Source organism: Anas acuta, chromosome 6, assembly GCF_963932015.1.
Source record: "Anas acuta chromosome 6, bAnaAcu1.1, whole genome shotgun sequence".
Taxonomy (NCBI): domain Eukaryota; kingdom Metazoa; phylum Chordata; class Aves; order Anseriformes; family Anatidae; genus Anas; species Anas acuta.
The window spans coordinates 2116358-2143799 of record NC_088984.1 but is presented as its reverse complement, the minus strand read 5'-3'; the positions used below and the strand labels follow the sequence as shown (position 1 = coordinate 2143799).

General features: G+C 42.3%; 1 protein-coding gene across 1 annotated transcript; it reads left to right on the top strand.

The window, feature by feature from the left end:
- Positions 1 to 15542: 15542 nt before the first annotated feature.
- Positions 15543 to 27024, top strand: TNFAIP6 (TNF alpha induced protein 6). The gene is made up of 6 exons (XM_068686992.1): positions 15543 to 15730; positions 20075 to 20212; positions 21316 to 21477; positions 24185 to 24413; positions 25500 to 25540; positions 25904 to 27024. Exons 1-6 carry the CDS (start codon positions 15637 to 15639, stop codon positions 26065 to 26067), a joined length of 828 nt encoding a protein of 275 aa, XP_068543093.1. The 5' UTR covers positions 15543 to 15636; the 3' UTR covers positions 26068 to 27024.
- The last annotated feature ends 418 nt before the right edge of the window (positions 27025 to 27442 follow it).

Sequence of the window (27442 nt, the reverse complement as noted above, 5' to 3'; positions counted from 1 at the left end):
GTGTGAGGACCGGGCGGCCACAAACTGTGACATAATTCTGCTGAACGTGTGTTTTTAGCTGTTTATTCCCAACCACCTTCCCTGGAAGCATGCGTGTGATTTATAAAGATTGGGTTACCAGGCAAAAGGTGTAAACATCCAGGGACAGAAATAACCCTCTGCTGAGGGATGCAGCAGCCTTAAAAACAACTTCTGGAAAACTTTGGGCTCTGGAAACCAAGAGGAGGGCAGCAGCCACATCCTGGGTCCAAGGAATGAGCCAGAGCCTTCCCTCAGCAAGCTGAAGGCTTCATCTTGCTGCAGAAGCACAGTTGCTTTATAAACCCCTCAGTATATAAATTTCCATAAGCATAAAAATTATGAATGGCTGACTCACAGAACTGGGCAACAAGGGATTTATGGTCTCTAGCCAACTCCAATTCATTCAGTAAATGTTTAAAGCCTCTTTGAGTGTTTTTCAAGTCCCTTGGCTGGCTGTATCGTGAGTTTGGTGTGTCAGACTGGAGCACCACTCGGACAATTATTTCCCTTTCTCCCCCTCAAAAAGTCCCCAGCTTTGGTGAGATCAGATCCCAGACCTGCATCCACACCTGCTAGTGCCAGCATAGGGACAGCAGAGGAGAGCTTCTTCGAGTATCGAAGTCAATTTAAAGAAACCAGGAAATGTGGGCTGGTGTGAAGTGACTTATCTGTTGTAGGCAGTGGGCACTCATTCTCTAATGAGACCTCAGGGAAGAGTTTAAGGGGAAAAAAAAAAAAAAAAAAAAAAGGTTTAGATTTCCATGACAATCAGTTTGAGGTAAAGAAACCACTGGCTTTTCCTTGGAGAGGAGGGTACGAGGTTTTGCTTCCTGAGAGATCCTTCTTCATGTAGGTAACGAAAGGAAAAGTCATGTACTGAGAGAGCTGCTGTGGCTCGCTTCATTCTGCAGGCTGTGTCGATGGGACAGACTGAACTTGTGAAAGGAGTTGTCAGGTGGAAGATACAAAATGTGTATGCTTAAACATGGGGAAGTGGGAAAAAAAAGAAAGAAAAAAAAAATGCCACAAGTGTCTTTTATTAATAGCCCTTGGATTCAGGAACACACAATGCATCCAAGATTGTAGCCAAGCAGTCGGACACAGCTGATTGAGTTCAAGACTCCATTTAGATACACATAGCAGATGTGTTGCAGACATGAATAAAATTTGGGCAATGTCTATGTTCTAGGCCAAGAAAAGAAGAAAGCGTATTGCTTTCAGGAAAAAAACCGTCAGGTTTCCTTTAAGGCTAAGCTGACTAACTTTTAAATATTATCCTCAGAACTGCAGACCTGTACTCGTTGGCCAAAATATTTTGTATGGAGAGCAGTCAGTTGGCTGTTGTCAGTTGATTGTTGAAAAAAAATTAATCCTCAGAAATTCCAAATATGCCAAACAGACAAAGAATAGATGCTGGCATTGTCAGTTCAAAATTGGAATGATGCTTTCAGGGCAATGCAGGAATATCTGTATACCAATGGAGCGTGGCAGTGAAATTGGTTGGGTTCTTCATACGCACTTGAGGGAGCCTGTGCAGGAACAGGCAGCTCAGGGGCTTCAGAGCTGCTGCTTTCCTTGGCTGTGCAACGGGAACTTTGGATTGCACCCTGCTTGGACAGCGGTCACCTTATGCCACTGAATTCAGAGGGAGTTTTACCAATAAGGTAATTATTATGACAGTTTCAAATGTCCTTATCTGTTTTTAAGGTCGGTGGATGAAACTATGACCTTGTATTCGAGAGATTTTTATTATTATTTTTCTGCCTTGACAATGGATAACTATGTTTACTATTGCTTTGTAAACACAAAGCTGGTTACTAATGAGATGAGTAAAAGGGAGAGGTTTAGCTGGAGAAGCCAAGGAGGAGGAGGTGATTATGTTATGACCTAAGTACATCAGATTTTAGATTTAAATGTCAGAGTGGCAGGCTGTCCTCCAGTAACCATGGTCATGTTGGGAAGTCACCACTGATCTGAAAGAGCCTTATTTCTCCGAACACCAAGGAATGCAGCAAATCCAATCTGCTCGCATGGCCTGCTTTGGGATTTGAGCTGAACAGTGTGTTTGTGCTTGTTTTGGGAAGGAAATTTATTGGAAATACTGAATTGGACCAAGTCCCTTAACTGAAAATGGAGTTGACTTTGAGTTGATCTGTTAATTGATTTTCACAGTGCTAACCACATATGAATCAGACTAATGGGAAAAGCATTGACTTCAAAACTCTGAAGAATCTAGCTAAAGGGGAAAATCAAGGAGTAAAATACAGGATAGAGTACAAGAAGCTTTAAAACTCAGGATTTCTCCGAGCTGTCTGCATTGATACCAAACTCATTCGTTACAAATCTGAAAAACTCTTGATGAGCCTAGAAGTGTGAACTAGGAACTTCAAAAGAAAACCATCGTCCTTCTGGCAGTGTAGGATTAGGGCTCATCTATAGCATCTATATACTCTGATTAAGCTGGAAGAGGGTTTACAGCCATAAGCTTATCTTGTATGAAAACAAGTTGACCATGCCACAGCTTCTGTTCAGTGGCTGTTAAGAATCCGATGGCATAATCTTCAGAGGGAGAATATGTTGGTTCTTTTTAAGTTAAAATAGATCCGAAGAAGAAAGTAGAATTTAAGTGCTTAGATCATAACTGTGATCGTGAAAGCCCTGCTCAGTGTGCCTACGTGACCCTTGAGGTACCCTGGCTGCAAAGGACCCCTGTTTTCCAGGCAGGTCTAGTGGCATCTTAGTGTTGGCAGTTTGGATTTTTTCAGCTATTTGCTGCTAAGAAGTCAGATTCAACCACTGAGGTGTTCCAATGGCTCTTGGATGGTTCTTTGATATTCTGTTGGAATAATGTTCCACCACTATCCAGAGTATTTTGTGCTTACTTTCAGAACCCGGCTAGAAGAGGCATAGTGATGTCTTCCCTGCTTATCCTCAAGATTTACAGAGTCTGAAAATTGGTGTATTCTGTAGACTGTTGGTATCTAGAAACAAGAAATCAAATTTCAGGTTCTTGAAGGACCTGCTCACGCATTCTGTCCACACACTGGCACACAGATACAGTAAATCATAGAATAACCTGGGCTGAACAAACCCATGGACCTCAGCCGCTCCTCACACATCTTTCCCTCCAGACCCTTCACCATCTTCATAGCCCTCTTTGGAGGCTCTATCATGCAGATAGTTCTAGATCTCGCTGCTTAGGTACCAAAGCCAGCAGTTCTTCAAAAGTTGGTGCCAACGAGACACAAAGGACACACAGGTGGTGGTGGCTCTGGAGAAGCTGCTCCATCCACCCCTGCCATTCATTTCTGCCCTGTCCTGAGAGCTTGTGCAGCCACATGGCAATATGGAATAGGAAATGAACCAGCTTAAAAACTAGCCCTGGAAAAGTTGTGTTTTAGCTGGGTTGGGTTTTGCTCTGATCCAGTTTATCCTGTGGTCAAAAACTAGCATGCCATCCCAGGAGGGGGTGGCATGGAGCAGGATCAGTAGGCTCACTGGGGCTGAACGACAGCTTATTTCAGTGGTGCTGCCAGCATAAAATGGCTTAAAGCATTCAACAAAGCACAGCTTCGTTCTCTGATGTGGTGCACAGAGCCTCAGGGCCGCAGAGGAGGTTGCAGATTTTGTTTCAAGAGCCCTACATGTTAAGCATCACCAAAAGTAATAATAAATAAATAGTGCTTTTTCAATCCTCGCTCTAGCAAAGCAAGAGGGAGAAATGCACCTGAGAATGAACATCCAGCACCTTCAGGTGTCAAATATTTGCCTCTTACAAAAGCACGAGTCAATTTACAACAGCAAGTTGTGAAATAAATACTCTATACCAATCTACATTCTTTACAGGAAAGATTCTGGTATGTGTCCAAGAGGACTTGGGAATGTTTCAGCTTCTCTAAGATGTGTGTCCCAGAACACAGTAGTATGAGGCAATGCAGTGGTTTAGTAAATAGTCCCAGCATGACTGCTAGAAAGCAAACAATGAAGAAGAAATCATCAAGGATGCATGTTGTTAGGCTTGAATCCCATGCCAGTTCTCCGGCTGTAAATCACTGCATGTTAATGAAATGCTTCTTTCAGATAACGCTGGTGGTGTTTCAGTGCGGATTATCGGGTTACATAGGCAGAACAAATTCCAGCATGCGAGCTTTTTTAACTGAGAGGACATAGATGAGAGGGAAGGAAGGGTAGAAGAGGGAGAAGAAGAGATGTCCCTGTCAGCAGTGTTAGTCTCTCCTTCTGTTTTTTGTGACGAATGGCTAGAAGTGGATTGTTTGTATTCCTTAGGAATAAAACCCACTGCCTCCACAATCCCAGGTGTGAGCAGGGACAGGCTGACCAGTGGCCATGAAAAAGCTGGAGCAGAGGGCACAGTGCTTCTGGGGTGTGCCTCTGGCCTCAGTGACAGATTCTGAGATGAAAAAAGGATCTTTTCTGCTTCTTGCCAGACTTTGTAGTCAGCAGGGTTTCTTGGTGCCTCTAATGAATAGTCTATCTAGGGAATCTTTTGGGGAATGTTTATGTAAGTGCCTTATTCTCCAGAAATGCTTTTTGAAAGAGATTTTGAAGTTTCTCCTTTATTTAATATCCAGCAATTATTTAATACATACCATGCTTCATGAAAGAAACACTTACTGAGATTTAAGATGCTGTCTTAAATAGAAAGCCACGGTACAGCTGAGCTAAATTAAAAAGTAAATATGCGTAAGTTAAAGTGTGGTGACTGCTTTTGTAGCAGATATCTCTGGAAGTAACGTAATCCCAGTATTATGTAGCTTTGGCCTTGACATATGGCTGGAAAAGCTTAGAAGTCGAAATGGGGAAGAAAGGTCATTTTGCCTGAAAAATTGTTAATGAGAATTGAATGCGTTAGTTTTAGTTTATTCTCACCAGTGTTTTGGTCAGTTCGTCTCAATTCCTAGTTCACACAAGCCCCAGGATTTATTAAATTATGAACCAATATTCTAAGTATTATCTTCTATAGGCTTAAACAAACCGAACCTGACTGGGAGAATTAGGTGAGTAAAAACAAAAAGCTCACATTTTTAGAGAACGTAGCTTCTCTTTCCATCTACTGCCTCCATCCTTAAGTCTTTTGGCAGAGCCCAAGCTGCAGAATGCTGAATAGACTGCCTGCAGATATTTGCATGTAATTCATTTTCTTCTGCCCTTTCTTATTGAAAGGCCCAGGGTGAAGCCAAGAATTGACTAACGGCTGTCTCTTATTCTCCTGTGGAAATCCCACTTACCTTCTCCACAAAGATATTTCCATGGGCCAGTTCTCCAAGGAATATATAAAAAATTTCACGATTTTTTCTTTTTAATTATATTTCTGTTTTTATTTTTAAATTACCCTGGGTTTGATTGTTCTGGATGAGCTTGCATTACAATTTCTTCCTGTACTCATGCACACATAGCGCTCTTTTGAAGATAAAGACACAGCAGCTGCTAATCCAGCTCGGTTCTGAGCAGTGTTGCTACCTCTTAAGAGCTCTGGCTAGTTTTTGGAGTGTTCTTTCTTTTTTTTTTTTTTTTTTTAACACTATTTTTACACCACTGATTCTGGCTGAAGACGTTTTACTGTGTCTGGCTTTTAATAAACTGGACCATATTCCCTGATACTCTGCTTCAGGTCTGAAAGTCATCGTGGTTATATGTTAAATCAACATTAAAACCTCCATTGTGATGGTATTCACAGCTGAAGGCAGCTTTAGGATACAGCACATGAATGTATATTTTTATACTTTGCCCATAGAAAACTCACTAGCAGCTTTAGGGAGGAGAAAACTGTTAATAAATATGGGCAAAAACAGTCGTGGCAACTAAGAAAACATATTAAAAGTGTTCAAATATTTGTTTTTATTGCTCCAAAATGAGACCATTTGAGTTTTCATTTCAGATGTTTTAGAAGATACTTATATTTCATGACAAAAACATTTAAAACATGAAATGAAGTACTTCAAACCAAACCAAATGATAACTTGACCCAAAATTAGTGTTTCTCTAAAAAATCACTTTATTTTGAAGTGACAGAAAAGTTTATTCTTTTCCATCTTTTAATCTTTATGTTTCAGCAGCAAATTAAAAGTTCGTGTGTTTTATTGTTTTCCTTGGATTTCGGTGCAAAGGATTCCAAGTAATGAGCTTACCCAGCATGAGTGTGCAGGCAGTAAAAGTCTTGCATCAAAGTGTAGATATTTGACATACGGTAAAGTTTGGGTAAGATATGTGTCATTCTGGCTATTTGGAAAGATGATTCATTCAGCACTACAGATTCATTACAGCGCTCTGAATTTGTGATATTGATTTTTGATTTGATGCAGCTGTGAATATTCAGAGAGGACATTGCAGACAGTTTCTGGAATGACAGCCAGCCCTGCTCCTTCTGCTTATGCTGCCTACCATGCAGGAGGCAGCGCTTGGGAGGCAGCGTATAAAATTTCCAGAGCTGTTCTGCAAACAACTGAAGGTCAAAACCCACACGTATCGCACCTGTAGGGAAACATATATATGGAAAAAAAAAAAAGGCAAAAAAAAAAAGCAAAATTCACCTAATTTTTATTAGCAAAATCCATTGTGGCAATTCTGTCAATATATCAAACAAGGACATTGTCTGATACATTTTATTTTTTTTCTGCAGGATGAATTTGTAAAAGATAAAGATGCTACATTACAGACTGAAAATTCATCCTGCTTTTGTCCCAGAGGCAGATCAGGTTTGTCACTTGAATCAGGTACATGGGGTTTTTGATAACACAGCTTTTGAAAACTGTCTGCTCATGTATATCCATCGTAAAATGTAGAAATTCATGTGCCAGTAAGGCACTTTCTGTAGCAGGACCCCTTACACTGAAAAAAGAGTCCTGCAGACATACTTGTTCATTAGATCAACAAGAATTCTCTTCCTGCCTTTTCATCTTCAGGTGGCAAGAAATTCTTGTTTTCCACATGTATTTCCATTTTGATATTTGCTTCAGTGTCTTGGAGTGGTATTTGGTAATATTTACTGTCAGTTCTTTCTCAGCAAGATAAAAATCAAATGAATATCTATCAACTACATTATAAGTAACAGAAGCTGTAATGCCACTGAAGCCTCTGTGTGAAAAAATGTTTAATAACAGGTGGGTTATGTTTATCTATTTTTTACATGTTGTAAGTGATTTTTTTTTTAACAAACAATCGAACAAAAAACCACTATAGCTCATCAATATATTTGTACAATTGAGTTAATCCCTCTTGAGAGGGATTGCTTTGCCTGTTTGGATTATTATTTGGAAGTATTCTGATGGCATGAAAGATGGCCCAAAAGTGAAAGCTGGCAGAGGAAGAGAAGCACAGTCAGAGCCCGAAAAACAAGGAAAAGTAAATATTACAAAATGAAATTTGATAAGTCACAATCTGCCAAGTACGTGATCAAAGCAAAAGGGCATTTTCATAAACACATGAAGAGGAGGTTGAGACCACAATAATATAAAAATGACTTAATGGAGAAATGTTAATACGGGATAGGTCAGTCTATTCTGTTCCATAATGAGAAGGAGAGCAAAGAAAATGTACCTTCAGAGGAGAAGTAAAAGAAGGTGAATATGAACTCCATAAAAACACACGTATATCAAAATTACCAAGGAAGCAGACAGTGGCTCACAGCCAAGGGAAACAAATATACCAATAGAAAAAGCACAGAATGATCGGAAGAGGAAAGTATGGTGTTGTCCACAGCCAATGACTTTTTCAGTAACCATTATCTAATGAAGGTGCTGATGGTGATTGTCAGTGATGACCTCAAGGAAAGACCCCAGACATTACAACTTCAGATGCAGCAGGAATACCCCGTGCCATGGTAACACCATCCCTAGCCCACTTGAGCAACTGGGCATTTCCAGGAACATGACACACCGCCAGGAATATTCGTTTGAACTGTCCCGAATGCTGTAATCACGGAATTGCATGTGTAAGGCAGCGATCGGAGACACCAGCTTGTTTGTCTTGAGCTCACAGGGGGTGAGTTATGCCCAGGCGTGTAAGCCAAGCCATAGCCTGGCTCTTTGCAGAAGACTAGAAAATGGGTGGTGGGGACATAGTGTGTGATAGGAAATGGAATTAAATTATATAAAAAAAAAAGCTGGTAAAAATACCGAGTGACCATGGCATTAAGAAAAGACATAAATTTGGTTTCCTCAGAAACTGAAACAGCAGGAGGGAGGAGGAGAAAATGAATATGCAGTGTGGTAGGAAATGAGTGTTGCAGACATAAAGGGATGTCTTAGGCAACGACTGCTGGGACTCTGGGACTAATCCTTTGAGTATGTTATCACCACATTCATCTCTTTGGGCTTCAGAAAGGAGTTTATCATCATTCTGCAAAGCAGACTAATGTGTATGGGTAGATTTTGTGGGTTTGGAGGTACTGCCCTTGAGCTAACGAGCTAACTGTAAGACCACAGACAGATTCTGCTGCTCCCACGCCAAGGATGATGTCCTCAGCAAAGGACCTTCCCGTGGAAGATCCCTTTATTCAGCTACAAGATCTGACGTATCATGCAAAGTGGGGTAAGACGACAGGAAAGGACATGAAAAGTAATAGCAGGAGAAATCAGGAGGGGTCGGTAATGGCTGGCAGCTTCTGCAAACAGAAAAGTGCAGAAGGCTGGGGCTGGCCAGGTGAGCGGAGGGGCTGAACTTGGAGAGTCCACACAAGGGGTGCTGGTGTGTTGCCAGCCTGGTGGCCTTCCAGGAAGCCAAGGTCACAGCATGGAACGAGGTTTGTCCTAATCTCTAAACATCTTTTTTCCAGATCTAAGGTGCTGGTCTGCATTTGAAAGCAGGTGATGTCTGCCCACGTGGGACTCACAGCGTGGACAGGCACCTGGGTGGGTGCCTGCACCTTATAGGATCATGCAGTGTCCCAAGCTGGAAGGGACCCACAAGAATCAGTAAGTCCAACTGCTCCACACAGCACCACCCCAAAATCAGACCCTGTGTCTTGAGAAGTGCAAACACTTCTTGAACCCCAGCAGGTCGGTGCCATGACCACGTCCCTAGGGAGCCTGTCCTGGTGCCCAAGCACCTCTGGGTGCAGAACCTTTCCCTCACACCCAGCCTGACCCTCCCTGTCCCAGCTCCATGCCGTTCCCTTGGGTCCTGTGGCTGTCCCCTCCTGTGGTGTAACCCAGCTGGCAGCCCGGCACCACGCAGCCCTTTGCTCCCTCCCCTGGGGGGCAGAATCAAAACGAGGTAAAAGTGCAAGAACTCAAGAAGGATGAGAAAAAACAAAACAAGCAATGCACAACACGATTGTTCACTGAATTGCTCACCGCCCACCAAAGGAAGCCCAGCCAGGACAAATGAATGGGATTTAAGCTAAACCAGAAAAAACTTTCACAGACTCTGAATGCCCACTGGAGGCTCACTTAAAGCAAAGGCTCTTAATTCACATGTGTAAACTAAATGTTCACAGTTAAATAGTGTGAATGCCTGTGCTATGGTGTATGCCAATTAAATAACTACAAGCACTGGAGATTAAAATAAGCCCTGTAAATGCCCAGGCATTTTCATTATAAAGAAAAATAATAGTGAGGATGAGCATTTACCTTGTATGTAATCTGGCAATTTTGCAATAACTTACACGATACCTTGCTGCAAATGTAACATGAGTAATGTGAATTTTTACCGTGCTCTTTAATTTAGTTATTATTGTATGCTGTCAACACGGAGTATTTTAAATCTTGGCAGGACAGAGATGTCCTGCCACAAAACTGAGTAGTCAGATAAATTAGTGCACATACAAAAACTGTAAGAAAGGGAAAACATTTTTTTTCCTTTCTGCAGAAGTAATTATTCACTGCAGCTTACACTTTGTAGGAATAAATAAGTATCTCTACCATGCCACACATGGAAGGATTTCTTAGAATCACTCATCTGAAAGCACATAAGGTTACAGGAATGTTTATTTCCCCAGCTGTGTGGACACAGAGCCTTTCTTGCAAAAATTGTCTCCATGTGGTTGAAGGGGCACCAGCAATTTGGCTCCAATCTCGCTTTCACCACTGTAAAAATAGATATTATACAATGTTTTTTAAATCTATTGTTTGTAAGTATGAGGTGATTCGTATACGTTTGCCAGACAGTAATGTTTTTATGGACAATTTTACTAAAAAGAAGCACATCATCTTTTAAACTCCTGATCAACAGGCTTTTTATGCGCATGTTACAGGCGCGTGTGCATCTTTAAAACCTTGTTAATGTTTCAGCACAGCCTCGTGCTCGGCGTAACATAAATGGTAAATCGATGGCATCCAGATCAGCATTTTGGTGGGCAGGCTCTCTCCTGGGACCCAAACGTTTTGTCTTTGAGGTCAGACGTGACAGCAGTGCTCCCAGCTGCAGGTGGGTGGCGGAGCAGCTCTGGCTGGACCTGACCCATCAGACAGGAAAACTTCTCTGTGTTGGCACCGTTGGAAAATGGCTTCAGAAATACGGGTTCCTTGTGTTATCTGCATGAGCATGTTTGAACCTACGTAGCTCAGCTGCAAAGGACACGTGCCAGGTGGTGGTTTGGAGCTATCTGGGGGTACCTCTCAATGATCCCCTCTAAAGCTGCCTCACTTTTGCTACAAGACTGAATACTCCTTGTTTCCAACTATTACTCTAAACCATAGGAAGAACAAGGCCTGGGGCATGGTTTTTACTACACTGTGATATTTAGTATTTGATATACCAGGACAGACCTGGAAGTGCCTCAACAGTGGTCCCGAGGGACTTAATTCCATCCATCCGCCTCCTTGACTCCACGTACATTTATTTTGCAGTTGAGTGTTAATATTTTCACGTACACACACACACACAGCCAATATGTTGTTGCAGTTTGCTTTGCAATGGCTAGAGTTGCAGCTTATTTTTACTTTTTGGAGCTTTTTGGCAATTTTTGGAGCCTGTTTTTCTTGGATTATCCCTACCATATGACCCACTCCTCAGTATCATATTCTATAAACTGCCTACATCAGTTTGTGATTTTTTAAATATATGTATGTAGTTTTACAGTGTAAACATGGAAGAATGTCCATGAGAAACTTGTAAATTTTATGTCTGTCTATATTTTTAGTTTTTAAAGGTCCAACAATTTTATTTAGAATTACTGTCATAGGACTTCAACTAACAAATATTTTAACTTGGCAAACGTTCAGATTTTTTAGTAAGTGAATCCATTATACTTTCCTAACATCTGCTCTTAATAATCCCAAATGTTTTGGGGTTGTTCTACTTTCACATAAAGATTTTAGTTTGCCTTTTTTTTTTTTTTAACTAAGGCACCATTACACACAATGGTTGATCCTTATCTCATAGAAGTTGCTGATAGAATGGGCATTGATTTTAATGAGAATTAAACTAATAATAATAATAAAAAAAAAGTAGAGTAAGTTTAAAAATATTTAGTTATAGGGCAAAATACTTTCTAAAGGATTAACACTGTGACAATAAATAGTAAAATCATTGGCCAAATAAGTTCTCACGTTATAAAATTATTCTAAAATTGAATCATCTGAAGCATGTAGGGAACAGAAAAAGTTAGGAAATTTGGTTAGAATTTTTTTTTTGTCTTTTCTTTAAGTACAATAAATGTGTGGAAAATTGGAAAACCTAATATGTAAATTAATGGTGAAGTGAGTTTCTCCATAATCCAAAACAGAGATGGAGGAGTTTCATCAGCTTTTTTTTTCCCACAACACGCCACTTCTGTAACACTTGTCAGCTTTCGCTAAAACAGAAAACATGCAAGAAAAAAAGAGGTTAGAAAAGGAAGTTAACATATTCAGGTAGATCGACCAAATCTCATTGGTTTCTTTCATTTTGAATTTGTTTTCATACTTACAGCATCTTCTTATAAAAGGTGCTTTTTGTTAACTAGGTAATTTACATTCTGACTGGTTATTTTGAAAGGAAATGTGACGGACAGCAAATGTCAGGCTAGGATTTTGAATAAACTGAAATGCCAGCTAGAAAATACACGCCACAATTCCACGCTATCTGCCACCACGGAGCCTTTGGTTGGAGATCTGTGTTTAGTTTTGGCATGACACTTGAAGAAGGATGTGAGCCACCTGGAAAGGGCACAGGAGAAGGAAACAGGAATGATTGTGAGTCTAGAGAATATGACCTCCCGGAGAGATGAAAAGAACAGCCTGTTTATTTTAGGGAAGCAAGATACGATAACAGTCATAACATAACTCTCCTGCTGCAAGGAGGCAGTAAGGGATCGGTTCCTTCAGTCTGCTGAAGCAAAAAGATGTCATGGGCTAAAACTGCAGCAGGAAAGATTTCAGATAATAGAAGATGTTCTGGTTAAGGAAGGGGTTTGAAATGTTAGGAGGAGCTAAGCAGCAGGAGGCTGTGGAGCTGTCACTGCAGGGAGTCCACAAGAAGAGGTGACACAAGGCTCTGTCAGGAGTTAGGTGATTATTTCCACTGCGTGGCAGATGCTCGGTGGCTGGTCTTGGATGTCCTTGAGTGTGGGATCGTCCTTCAACTTGTACCTTGACAGCTCAGTTCATTAGGAAAAAAGAGGTTTATTTTTAGAAGAAAGATTTAAAAAAAAAAAAAAAAAAGAGAGAGATGCAAATAAGATAGAACTGGAAGTGGACTTCTCTCAAAGGGCATCAAATCTAAGCCCCTGTTCCAACATCATCCCGAAATAAATTAGGTCTTTGTTTGGCGTAAGTAGGTGCTTCATATTTAAATTAATTCAGAAGAGATTTGTGACCCACATACACTGCTGCTTGTTGGGTTTTGTTGTTGTTGTGTTTTTTTGTTTGTTTTCTTAATTCCTTCATCCCCAGTGGTTCATCCCTTCAGCCACTGGATTGCTTTGTGTCTCTGTCACTGGAATCACTTTTATTCCACAGTAGGCTTCAAACCACAGTTTGAGAACTAACAAGTTAGGTTTTCACCTCAAATGCTAGTGAAAACCACAGAACAACTTTCAAACAGGATTTCTTAGCATATGTATGTATGGAAAGAGTTAAGAAAAGCTCCCCCAGCCCTTCTCCCTCCCCCTCCCACCCCAATGTATTTAAGATTTGTCTGGGATATATTTAAATGTGGAAAACTTGGAAGAAAGCTTAAGAAAATACTGTCAGATGAATGTCTCGAAGTGCCCACGTCCAGCTGTGGAATATCTCCTTGTTGGTGAGAGGGTCTGCGAGGATTTACAGATGAAAACTTTCCTTTCCAGCTCACTTGGGAGCCAGATGTATAGGACTGGACGCACTGCTTTATTGACACTGCGAGTTGCACAGACGTACGCGTAGGCTGGATCTGGGGCATATGTTTAATGTCAACACAACAGCAAACCTTATGTTGTTTCCTCAGGTATCAAAATATTCACCATACCCAAATGCTCTTCGCTAGGAAATGTGTACTGAACCCTGCAGAGCTTCTCTTGTCTTTTAACAAAGATGAAGCTTATTAATTTGAGGGTATTATGATAGACATCTGAATCCTGATTTCAAGACTCAGCGACCTCCCGTGGTGCCTTCCAGCCTCAGTCATTGTGATTCCGTGATTCACAAGCCATTGTATTTCTTTGGACTTACTAACAGATAGCCCAGTTTCTCCAGGGAGGGATATACTCATTCAAACATCGGCCCCGGTATAAATCAAAAGAGATGCTGTCAGATCCTGTCATTACCAGAACTGTTTGTTACTTTATGCCCTGAAATTACTTGGTTGCTTTCCCTACCCGAGGCCTTTCATCATTAACAGTTAACTTGAGTAAAAATAATATCGGGGATTTTTATTCATTAGGGCATGAGCGTCTTTCTCAAGAATTTCACCATGCTGGTCTATTACAAATCATCTCCAAGCTGGTGTGTGCTCCTTGCTCCTATGAGTTAGTCACTCTGAACACATTTCTGTGATGCTGTGGGATTGGCACCCACCTCCCGGAACAGAACTCCTGTGGCGTGGACATCTGGCTCCGAGATAAGGCCATTAATCAGCTCACATCACAGTGCCATCCAGAGAAACTGAATGGCAGAGAGAAAAGGTGGCCTGAGCACAGAAGGACTTCCAACTTCTTTCAGAAAGAGAAATCTTAGTGTCAAAGAGGATTCTCTTCACCTGATTCAGTAATTTGTCTTTTTATGTGACCAGTGTACGGTATTGCTGTTGAATTTTCATTTTCCTTTGGTTTCTGTTCCTTCCCTCACGCCTCTTTGCTCTTTCTAGGTCCCCAGAAGATACCACGAATATACGGGCAATATACACAGCAAGCAAAGAGGACATACAGAGGTTGTGCACGCAGAAGGTCCAGATTTGCGCGGATTAGGCATAGGTATGCACACCAGGAAGGTACGTTTAGATGAATTTTATCAGGAGAACTTTCACTCTTATCAATGAGTGCTGGAGAGTGACAAGTCGAGACATTGGTCATTTGGTGGAAGGTGCCTTGCTACTGTCTGAGGCAGTAGAAAGGCTCTTTCTCAGCTCCATTTCCCCACAGGTCTCCCCTGAGATGTAGGTGGGAGGAATACATGTTTGTGTATGTGTCTGCAGTGTAGCTAGGTGTTCATCGCTTTATAATAAGGCTGGAGCGATGAAGAATATCTTCCTCCTTGATGCAGCAGTCATCTATGTGAAATATTTTTGAGTAGGCACGGAGTCCTCCACCCCTTCCTTTGGACTTCTGTTTTTCATTTATTTTAACTCGATTGTCTTCATGGCCATAAGCACATCTTTTGCTGCAGCTCCTGACTCAGAAGTTATGAATGTTAGCAGAACTGGAGGGCAGAGTCCTCTGATGGCTGCTCATTGTGTGGGGCCACCAGACCATTTTCCATACTCTTATCTTTCCCCCCTTTCTACTCTCCCAGTCATCCACAAGGAGCAGCTGCAGTATTCACTTCTTGCCAGAAGGGAAGACAGGCAGACAGCTGTCACGCTATGAATCAGATTTTAAACCGTGGTTTGGAGAGGAAGATTTTAGCTTTATTTCCCACTTGCAGAACAAAGAGCATCTGTTTTTGACACTTGTAGTTTTGTGCTGATCTGGGGGTTTGCCTTGCGGTTAGAGATTCCACGTAGGGGAATTGAATTCAAATATCCAGTGAAAAATATTCCCCTGATATTTTTTAATTGATCGGGGCCGCTGTGAAATTAAATCCAAATGATATCTGAAAAACCAAAACGTTTAAATGAGGAGCAGTCGGTGTGATTCTCTTTGGTCCTATAAACTGTGTGACTAGAGACGCTGTGAGCAGATAGAGCGGTTATTAGTTTTATTGTTCTGTGGAATCTGAAGACACTGAATGCTGAAGAATGAACAGCCTTTGGCTTGAAAATGTTCATGTGTGCTGCAGTAGTTAGGGGTAGAATGGTTTCTTGGACACACTGGGAATCAGGAGAGCCAAAAGTGAGTCACATGGACGACTGCAGACATCACATTTAATTGTGTAATAATACTACAGCAAGCACAATTGGAGCAGGCTTGCTGACCTCACAGCTGAAAGCACTATTTAAGATCTGGCTACCAGATGTTCCAATAGGATCTAGCCAGCTGCTAGCGGAGGTTACCCTGAGTGTTTTAACAGGGAATATTTACAGCCTAATAGTTCGGAAGAGATGATTGCACTGATTTTCTTCTCTGCCCTGCTGTGGGACAAGGCTCAAGCATGGGGATTCAAGGACGGAGTGCTGCATAACTCTATCTGGCTAGGTAAGAAATAATTTAATCATGAATGTTTCACTGCAAAAGTCACTGTGTTTATCTAACAGCATAAAAATAAACACCTAGCAATACAAAAACGAGCCAGGCATTAATACTAGTATAATCTTCATTGAAATTGGTCATCAGTTTATATCAGTACTGACTGCAAGTTTTGTACTTAGGAGCCTTTTGTTTTATTGTTTCTCTGAAGCACAGGAAAAAATAGTTATGGAATATTTCATCTGAATGTGTTTTGCTACAGCATGAGGTGAAGAGAAAACTGTTGAATAGTAGCTGCTGCTAATGAAGGAAAACAAGTATGAAAAGAAACATTTGCCAAAGGAATGAATTATTTTCTGCATGAACATATTTCAAATGCCTGGGGTCCTACATCTGAAACTAAATGATCTGGAAATAATATCAGTATCTTTCCTAGGTTTCCAGGGAAGCACAGAAATGTATATGTTTTGGCCATTGGTTCGTTCTCATCATTAAACAGTTGAGAAAAGATTCCAAAAGGGCTATAAAAATGTTGTGGGAATAGTTTCTTATACCTCGAGTGGGTTTAAATGCCTCTTCGAGTTCTTTTATAAGTCTTCATAATAATCCAATCCAGCAGAAAAACATATTCAAAATGCAGTCACATAAAATACGCCAAAGCAAATACATGTATATGCACTGAGTGCTCTGTTTCATAGACAAATGCTTACAAACTCCTTTCTCCTGTCTAAAGATGCTGCGTATTTCTTTAAGGATTTTAAGGCATTCCTGCAGCCCGTACATGTTTTTGTAGCCATGAGATGTTTCGTGAGGAATTGGAGCCACTCTCTCATAGCCAGTGCAACAAGCACGTGGCTCCAACCCCTCTCAGAGGACCACGTAAACAGCAGGAACAGAAGTGAGAAGGAGCAGTGTCAGTGTTGCTTTCCATCTGACTGCACCTTTTTAATGACTTTCCTTTCCTTCTGAACCTGGAGCACGCCCGCTGTGTCCCACGGCTGCTGGGGGTGCTGGGGGGGGAACAGCTTGGCAGCCACACGCGCCTCCTCGAGGGGCTGCTCTTCGAGAGGACGATGGCAGGGGACGGCTTGATATGAGGAGCAGAGCTTGTATTCAGGCTGGTGCAGCACACAGGGATGCAGTGGATGAAAAACACTGAGGCTGTGTTAAACACTGAGGCTGTGTTAAGCCTTGATAGCAGGGGCAGAGAATTTGAATTTGATGCCGCCTGCAATGGGTATCCTTCTGCAGGATGCGGAGAGAAGGGGCTGGATGTGCACGGGCAAACAGCACCCATATGATGCCACCCCGGCCCCAGGGTCCTGGGCTCAGCACACCCAGTGCTCCTAAGATAATGTTTTGCTGCACCTCCAGCATTTACAATGAGGGTAAATGAAAATCAAGGACAGGAGCAAGAACTGATGGCTTTCTCTAAAGGAACAAAGGCATGCGGAAAGCTGGAAGCGCAGTGTGCAGCTTTGAAATAACCACTCTGCTTTCCATTCTGCTTTCCAGTGAAACTCCTTTTAACGTGCGCCATCTATTCCGACGCTGCAATAAAATTACTCGAACAAAATCCAAACTGCAGTTAATTAAATTGCTAACAGAATTCAGTGAAATTACATATAAATGAAGAAAAAGTGGGCAAATTCACAGCCACCCAATGTATGAATCTTTGAATTTAAAAAAAATGAAGTTATTTGGACACTAAAACGAGTAGCCCCAATCTCATACTAACTGTGGAGAAGCATTAAAGCAAGACCCACCCCACTAAGTAAAACCTAGGAATGTGCAGTGGCATCTGAGCCTTGCTTATCTCCTCTTCTGATAAGCATGACTGAGACCAGAGTGAAAATGAAGGGAGTCTTCCATTTTACCTTTCTTCCTCAACAAACCATTAACACAAATATCAAATATTTTGTAGAGGTCAGGCTGGAAATGCTCATGTGTTTTACCTTTTTCTGCGCTACAAAAGATCTTTTGTTGTCCCAGTAAACACGGAGCCCTGCAGCTGATGGTATCGTGTCCTGCTAATGTCTTTCTTGTGTGAATGGAATTTTATAGCTGCTCGTTTTTGAAACAGGCACGCTATAACCAAAGACTCATTGTAAACTGATGAGAGGATTGGAACAGCCTTACCCAAATACGTCCAGGCACTTATTTGAGAGCCGGTTCTCAGTGCCAGCATCAGGATTCCCACGACAGGTTCTCCCCTCTCTTCAGTCCCAGTTTCACCATGTGTCAGGGATGTTTGGGGCCATGCCTGCCCCGTTCGCTGCAGCATGACCCTGCCAGGAACTGTACCTGGCCGTCCTCCACTTAAAAGTTATGTTATTTGTTTTCAGCCTTTGACATGTAGCACGGTGCCATGCGTATTGAGGGAACTGGACTAGGCCAAGTCTCACACTGGGTGTGTTTGTGCAGAAGAGCTTGGCCACGGTTCACTCTCACCTACTGCTGTGGGTGAGCAGGGGGTCACCGTCCTTGCCCAACCCTGCTGGCTCTGGGCCTCGGGGAGAGCTTTTAAGAAATGTGAGTTGGAAGAGAAGTGTCCCATCTGCTGGTGGAAGAGCAGCCCTTGTAGAAGCTGTGAAGAGCAGATCTTTCCAGCAATGCTCTGAAAAATGTGATATCTGTCTGTACTGACATTTTAGCTTCAATAAAAGTGCTGGTGTCACTTGCGAAAGTGACAAGCTGTAGGATTCAGCTGCCCCTTACTCCTTGACTCGGTGTAAGGGGGGCAGCTCAGCTAATCCCAAGGACTAAAATCTGGGGTTTTCAACTCACTGCCAGCTCACTTCAACTCACCTTTCAGTTCACTTACCTAGGAGCTGCAGTGATCAATAATCACATTTCCACGTTGTCCCCTGAGTGTGCAGTGAGGCTGAGTGGCGCACTATTTCCTGTAGCACTCACGTTTTCATGCATGCTGAATTCAACACAAGCAAGTTGTAAAGAAACAGCTGGGTTTATCATGACAGACTATTAGGTGAATCAAAAATGATACTTCCTAGAAAGAAATTTTTAATTAATAGAGATTTTTTTAAAGTAGCATACATTATTTCACAGCTGATAGGTGTTAGAACTTTCCTTTGCACTCCAACTGACTTCTTAGAAGGATTTTTCCCTGCAATGTAAGTAAACCCGTGCCCATGCCAGGGACATTCCCGGCGATGCTGCGGGAAGCAGCTCTGTCTTCTGAGACTGCTGTCAGCAATATCATTGACTTCACTGGGCGCCAGTCCAGGGACTGTGGGTCCAAAAACTACATTGGCAAGCGTCATTCTGTATCTAATACGGGATCTCACCATTGCTAACCACAATTCAGTGGTGACCATATAATTTTTTTAAAAAAATATCCTAACCTAGCCAAAACTGCTGATTCTAAGTATGTCACTAGAAAAGACATTCTCTTTTTCCCATGGTACCAGTAACTACTGTACAAATGCTTCCTGTTTTGCTTCTTTTTTTCAATCGTGTTGAATAGCAATAACTGCAGACAGACATTTTTCTCAGATTATACTAAATATATATAAAAAAAAAAGCAAAAATGCTGTTCCGTTCGATACGCATATTGCTTCTGAGACAGATTTCTGCACATATGGTATCAGGCGAGTGAAACAAGAAGAGATTATAAAACCTGTAGTAGCGCTGACAATTTCTAGGTTTCCCTGGAAAGCTGCTTTATGTTGGGCCTCCAAGAGCAAAGAAAAATAATAAAAATAAAAAAAAAAATAAAGAAGAAGAAATTGTATTAATTTTCTGTGCAGCAAAAATGTCAGCCAGCATTTGTTCTGGTCCTGCCCTTTGTGACAAAAGCCCAGATATTTTTATTTCGCTTTTCCATTCCCTTTAACTTTTACCTCTATTCTATCCAAGTAGCCGTGATGTGACTCCTCTGGAGATCGAAAACAAAGCTCTGATTCTTCTTCCAAAAGCACTAGGGCTGCGTCCAAAAGTAGGCTGTGATGGCAGTCCAGAACGAGCTTCCCCCGCGTCAGATAGGATGCGCAGAACCGGCGATGCTGACACCAGCGATGGTTCCCATAGCTACTGCTTTCTGAGGAGTCCTCCGGGAGTCCTTCCCTGCGGTTGTTGATTTTCCCTTGCTCAAACCTTGCCAAGCTCTGACTAGCTCTGTTGTTCAAAACTTCTCCTGAGCAAACCCATACCTTAGGGGCGGGAGGGGTGCCGTCTCCTGACGCTTCCCGACTGGCACGGCTACCAGCTGAACATCTTGGTTCGATTCTCACCTGGCCTTCAGCCCGAGGTGTGGGTCCTGGGGGGACTGGGGGAGATGGGAGAGCATCCCACAGGGCTGTACTGAAGGCATTTACTGTTCTTGGTCCCCAGAACGAGCGGCTGGAGTGTACCACCGAGAGTCACGCTCCGGCAAGTACCGGCTCACCTACGCGGAAGCAAAAGCAGTCTGCGAGTACGAAGGAGGACACCTGGCCACGTATCAGCAGCTGGAGGCAGCCAGGAAAATAGGTCTGAAAAAAAAATAAAAAAAGCCTAGTCGTTTGCTTTTCACATTGCTCATTCATAGCGCCTTGGATTTTCATGAATGTTATGAACTCTGGGACCAAGGGACTTGTAAAATCCTTGGATTTTGGCCCGAGTTGCATGCAATTTCCCCCCTCGGCACCAGAGCGTGACCGTGCTACCTGCAGAGCTGTTGGGGTTGTGCCTGCACCCGGTGCCACGCATCCCCTGGGCTCGGGGTGCAGCACAGCCCCAAAGCGGCCAGGAGCCTCACTGCCATTCGATTCCTGATGAGGAATGATTAATTCATTCAGCCCATTAGGAAAACAATGGAAAATGACCTCTTCTCTAGAAATTCGCGGGCTATGCTGTTGAGTCAGAACCTGGCTCTCAGCAGCAGCACACATGTAAAAAGGGCACTTTTGTCTCGCAGTCCGAGGACGCCACAAATATGTTCCAGATCGCCTTGGTGAAAACATGGAATCAGCCTCTACCAGACAAAATAACACTGCATTCTTTGGCTATCGTATTTAGGTTCTCAGCCACAAAGTGCATTAGCAGGATCTTGTTGTTTAGCAAGAAATTTAGCGAGGAATTTTAGGTATTTAGATTTAAACTGGAAGTATTTTAAGTAAATACCTTGTTCCCTCAGCTACCTTCCACGTGCAGCATTTATTCACTCTCAGAACTTAATACTGCAAACTGGTTCTTGGGATATGGTTCAGTAAGTTTGTATGGATTCAAAAGGGGAACAAAGAGCACGATTTATTCGCTTACATAAGTCATCCAATGTATAATTTGATTACAAACGCTGGTACAGCACTTACAACGCACAGCCCTGGAGACCGTGTAGTCCATCTGCATTTGATTTTTGTCTTCAGATGAAGAAGCAATGATCGTGCTGTGGAGAACATAAAGCAATTTTACATTCCAAGCTTAAAATTATCCTCTCAAAGTACAGTTCTTTCCTGTAGTCCGATTTCTATTAGGCCAATTACATCTGTGTCATTGATCACCTTGAGTGAGTCCTGATTTACCGGAACAAAAAGCCATTTCTAGCTTAGGATTGATTTATCACATCGATGCCCCATTTCCCCCCCGTGTTGCAGGTTTCCACGTGTGTGCTGCTGGCTGGATGGCAAAGGGCAGGGTCGGTTATCCCATAGTGAAAGCTGGAGCCAACTGCGGCTTTGGAAGAACCGGCATCGTCGACTACGGGATTCGCCTCAACCGGAGCGAGAGATGGGATGCCTACTGCTACAACCCTAACGGTGCGTGCAGAAACCACCCCTTCCCCTCGGGTCTGAGGTTATGACTGCAATGCCCTGCTGTCTGGCCATGCAAAGGCACCCGGCTCCGAAGGAGTTAGCCTCAGTATCCTAAATATGCAGTCCGTGGAGGGGATGTATTGACACAAATGGCTCGGGAGCCTTGCACCCTCTGCTGTCACCAGCAGCAGATCCCGCTCGCTCGGAGCCCGGTGTCTCTGCACTGCCTTGTGCTGTAGGGAACTGGGCTGACCGAAGGCCCTCCAGAAACTAACAGTGTGATGATACGCTCTTGTTGATCAAAAAGGTAAGTGACATTCCTCATGTGATCTTCTCTTGTATAAAGGCATTTACATTTAGCCTACAATTTCATTTCAACATCCAACCTGAGGTGCTTAACAGATGTTGAGCTAAGTGGTCATAACAGTGCATTAAGCAAAATGTTTAGCTCCTATACTGTAAGCACATTTTCTTACCTTTGTAGCAAGATGGTAGCTTAGAAAATTACAATCAATCTCAGTGATAATTACCCTTTTGCTTGCCTTTACATTTTTCCCAGTTTGCACATAAAGAATCATATAATTTCTTTCAAAGTTCTCAGTCACCTTGTTGCAAGCACTGCTGCTAAAAATCTGGAAGCAGCCATCAGAGTTCAGAAAATAAAATCTAGGGAAGATCTGGTTATCTTGGGTTTCTTAAAGTTTTTATTCTAAAAAAAAAAAACCAAAAAACTAGAATTCACTCAAATCTGACTTGTTCCTTTTATTTTGTTCCAAATCTGACTTGTTTATCCGTTTATTAGCTGGACATTTCGGCATGAAATTTAGCTATAATTAAATGCTGCAGAGGTAAGCATGTGTGTTTTAATCTGCATCAAAGAGCTAAAAGAGTTGTCAGACATCTCAGAGGTACTGTGGCACACTGCAGGGACAATGCCACCTTGCTAGGGAGCTGCCTCTGGGAGAAGTCTGCTGAAGACACCTCCTAAGGGTCTGCCTCCTAAGGCTGGATGTGGCTGTCCAGATGAGAAGTAGGAATTTGTTCCCCAAGAGGTAGCATGTAGGCTGTGGTTTAAAATCCTCCCTGGAAAGTTGTGTTCTTCAGTGATTTTATTTCTTTATTGTAAACACAGTTCTGGAGGGAAATAGGGGTGTGCCTGCTACTCTGTTGTTCCTGTTTACCAGCCTTCTGATGCGTTTGTAGAGTCATACACAGATAAAACATTATGACATGGGAACCATTCTCTGGATATTTCGCCTGTAAACAGGCAAAATGTTAACCCTTATTCCTTCTTCCTCGTGCCTGAGATAGAGCAAGTCTCGACATGAATGCCATGCCTGGGACTGAACCACTGGACAGGTCCAGCTCTGGACAATACCTTTTGCACGTGTGTGTGCATGCACGTGTAACTGCAGTGTAGCTAGAGAAAAATGAGTCTGCAAAGCAGACCTGGGGAGATGGTTCCAACACAACAGACAAGACTTCACCAGATATGGGCCCTGTCTCCATTCTCCTCCATTCCCTACACTGCAGATGAAATAATTACACAGCCACTGCATCTCGGTACCACTTCACGTGGCCGGAAGATGGAAGAAGTGGGCACCACCACGAGAAGAGAAGTTCAACTTTGTGCTCCATTCGAGTCCCCTGCTCCCGGGGAGCGCGCTGCCCTGGCTGGCAGAGCCAGAAGCTGGAGCTGGTGGTGACGTCTATACAGCTGTGCACATTTGTTTGTGCTCGCAGGGCTTGAGCTTGTTTATGTGAGCTGGGCAGTTGTTAACCGAATAGCTCTGTGGGGTGGGGGACACTCACAGATGTTCAGCACACAAAGAAAACTGCGAGAGAGACTACTGCACTCGTTATTACTGCATTTATGTCAGCCCAACACGCTCCTTTGTCAGCCTTCTCCTTTGGGAGGAGAGGTGGTTGCTTTCCAGATGCTCTGTTTGGTTGGAGGACAAAGGGAAACTTGAACTGCCAACACTCCCAAGACAGCCTGAGCCTCTCCCATGGAAAGGAAATGTAGTTGTGCTCCATGGGCAGCCTGCTATGTGGGCTGGCAGAGCTCTCTGGCTGCAGGTGGGACATGGCCTGGGGCACAAAGCCCTTAGTTTGGGGCAGTGGACGAACCAAGAGCATTGAACTCACACCCAAAAAGTGCCTCCCCAGGTCTGAACGCGGGCACTGCAGGACCTCTGTGCCCTTCGGGGAGTGCAAGAGCTGCAGTGCTAAGGGTACAATGCAGCATATGTGAGCACTGACCTTTACAAGGTGGGTGGGGGTTTTTGTTTGTTTGTTATTTTGCGCAAGACACGCTTCAAAGAGGTTTTGGAAGAAGAAAGGCTGAAACGGAATGCCAGGGCAATGTGCGAGTACAGCCTTAAAGCTTACAGTTCAGCAGTCAGAAACCCTAAATGCCTTTTACATGAAGCACTTAGCTCTGGCCCAAAGTCCACTGAAGTCAATGAAAGCTTTTCCTCTAAATTCAGTGAGTTTTGGATCATATCTTCCAAAATATCTGCTTCCAAAAGCTAGGAATGACGGACGTTTCTTGTGAATGCTGACTGCTTAAATGTATCAAAAATGCTATCATGCTGGAGGTCCCTATGTGATTTTCTATGGATCTGCTGGGTGAAAGAGCTGAAAGCATTAAATCATAGCCATATCCAAAATGAATACTTGAACTCTGATGTTTTTATTTTTCTCTTAGGAAAAGAATGTGGTGGAGTCTTCACAGATTCAAAACATGTTTTTAAGTCACCAGGCTACCCAAACGAGTATGAAAATGAGCAAATTTGTTATTGGCATATCAGAGTGAAGTATGGACAGCGGATTCATCTACAGTTTCTGGAGTTTGATGTTGAAGATGACACTGCTTGTATGGCTGATTTCTTGGAAATCTATGATAGCTATGACGACATCAACGGCTTTGTGGGCAGGTACAGTAACTCCAACTTTAATATAAAAATATTCAAATGATATATATTTTTCTGAAACATTACTTCAGAAAAACACTGTGTTACTTTGTCCAATTAGCACCTCTGATATGTTCATAATACTTGTAGTAATAGTACCTGACAACTTACCTTATTTCCCTTTTATTAACACAGCCCTGTAAAGAGTCTCGGGAAATCGTGCTTTGCCCTTTTCTGCTTTGTTGAATTACATGAAAGGGAGCTCGAGACTTTATAGTCAGCTGTTTATTTTAATTCTCTATGACTTTTCAGGAAGACCTAGCAATTTCAAACAATATTTTGTATTTGCTTTAATTAAAACGAGGGAGGAGAGGTGTAAAGTGTTAGCAAAAAATTTATCCTTTGCTACAGAAGTCAAATATTTTGTAACAAAATCAGAACAGAACAAGTGTTCCACGTCTCTCATAAAATTCCATTTGTCTCTTTCCTTAATTCTCACTTTCTTTTGTTCAGTCATCTTTTTGCTTGTTCTTTAGCAGTCATATTTTTACTATAAAATTCCTCATTTTTCCAGGAGGGGAAAAAAAACAAAACAAAACAAAGCAACAACAACAACAAAAGTTTTAAAAACACTTCCCAATTCCTGCCATTTTTCATAACCTTTCTCCAACTCATGTGTAGCAAAGCAAGGATATAGCCCATTTGTTTCTCCTTTACAGATCATTTTAGATGTTTTTCTTGACAAACTTCTTCCTTTCTTAGCTTTGAGCCATTGTTCTTTTCCTTAATGCCTTGTTAAATCGTTGTGCTTTTTTTTTTTCTCGTTTTGCATCATTTACTTCCTTCATATTTTGAAAAATGGTTCCTGCATTTTTCCTTCCCTTAATCCTCACTACAAAATCATGACAAAAATCCTTTAGTCAATGGCTTTAACATGCAGAGAATTATGTGCGCTGCACAGCTACAACCAGCTTGGCCCCGCGAGGCACAGCTCCAGAGGAGAGTACAGCCTGAGAGCCCCGTGGTCAGTGTGCGTCCCCACACAGCAGGGTAGGGCATATCTGCCCTGTTTAGTCATGAACATTTCTCTCTTTTTCTATTTTTTTCCAGGTTTTGTGGAGATGAGTTGCCAGATGATATCATTAGCACAGGTAATATATTTGTACTCCTTATGGTTAAAAAAAAATCTGCCCAAATAAACTTTTCTCCCTGCTTTCTAATAATAAGATGTCCAAAGACTTGATCTTCATGGCCAAGCTGCTATTCAAAACTGCCAGCATGCTTTTTCATCAGCACAGTTACTTTTAAATAAATGATGTACCATTCCATGCATGGTTTGAGGTTCAACTAGTGAATGCAAGTAACAGCAGAATCTGAAAAATACTTGCTGCACACTCATGGTACAGCCTCACCCAGTGTCACCTAGAAATCCATGAGGCTTTCTGCCTATTTTGCATATCCAGGTGATTTTTCTTCTTAAATGACGGTGACTTTTTTTCCTTTTTCTTGTCCAGGCAATGTGATGACTTTGAAGTTTCTGTCAGACTCCTCAGTGACTGCTGGTGGTTTTCAAATTAGGTATGTTGCTGTAGACATGCCTTCAAAGTCAGGTGATGGAAAGAACACAACTTCCCAAGGAAAAGCAAACTTCTTACCTGGAAAGTTTGGTATCATGTAAGCAAAGTAACATGATATGCTCACTGGGAAACGTGTTTTAGAACCCAATTCAGACATCTGTTTCTTCAGATAAGACAGACATACGGTCATTTCCTTCATATCTTTCTGACTTTTTATTTTCTGTTTTATATAAGTGATGTTAATAAAGTATACTAGGAAATAAATTATAAAATGTAATTACATGAATACTGGAAGACTATTTTTAGATTTCTAGACCTGTAAAAAAATGAAGAAATCACTGTTACCAAAGACTTTAAAGCTATTTTTGTATATAAACTGTACCTTTTCCTTATTTCTTGCACCATTTGAACAAGCTTATTGTGACCAATGTTTCAATTATTTTTAAACCTAATTTGCTGTTCTCTCCTTATTTCCTTGGTTTCCACATATTTATTTTTTTGATTGTTGTTTTATTTCTCCCCATTCTCTACACTACTTTTTTTAATTAACTGATTTCCCTGAGCTCAAAAGGCCTTTGGAGTCCACTTATTCTGAAGATGCATAAATTCTTCCTGCGGATGGCCTAGTGGCCACCCATGTTACTGTCTGAAGTCAGGAGGCTGTGAAGCAGCATGGAGAGCAGAGGATCCATGACATTATCAGTGTAATTTTGCTGTGAGATGAATCAGAAAGTACTCCAGAAATTTTGTCAGCGTCTCCTCACGCGGAGAAGAGATGTTCATGTCTTTCCACTTGTCTGATTTCACTTCGCAAAGAACCAAATGAGAGACTTGGTAACGATGATAAAACTGGCGAGATGAAGCATCGAAAGAAATTGCCGACAACCAGCAAATCCATTCTGAAGACACTGTTGAGATGCTGTATGTTGTTTACACGGGTTTTGAGACTGTACTGTTGCGAACTGATAAACGCGAACCATTTTCTGTGCGTTCTCAACTTGGGTTTAAATTCCTCAGCCTGAAGCAGCATTAAAGCTACCTCTGTTTTAACCTCGTCATCGAGTTTCCAATGATGTATTTTGATTCCCTGAGGGCTTTTCAGACCTTTTTTTAAGTAAAAGCAGCCAGTAAGCTGCAGCGTGTCTTGGTTTGGTGCTGGGGGCTGTGCCCCTGCCCTGCCTGAGGAACTTGAGAGGGGAGCCTCGGGTCATTATTTATTTATTTATTTTTAATTTTTGAGTGTGTATTGCTCCAATTTCCCTGGGAATACGGTTCTAACTCCTAATCTGTGAGGCGAGCAGCAGGCACATGGCCGTGTGAGGGGACGGGGGGGGGGGGCCATGCAGAGCGGCATTTTACGACCCCGCCGCCTGCCGGCCGCCCTCAGTGGGCTGCGGGCTGTGAGGCGATTTTAGGTTTATACAGGGCGGTTTGTGCGAGCAGGGCCGTGCGAAACTCGTGTTTTTATTTCCAGTC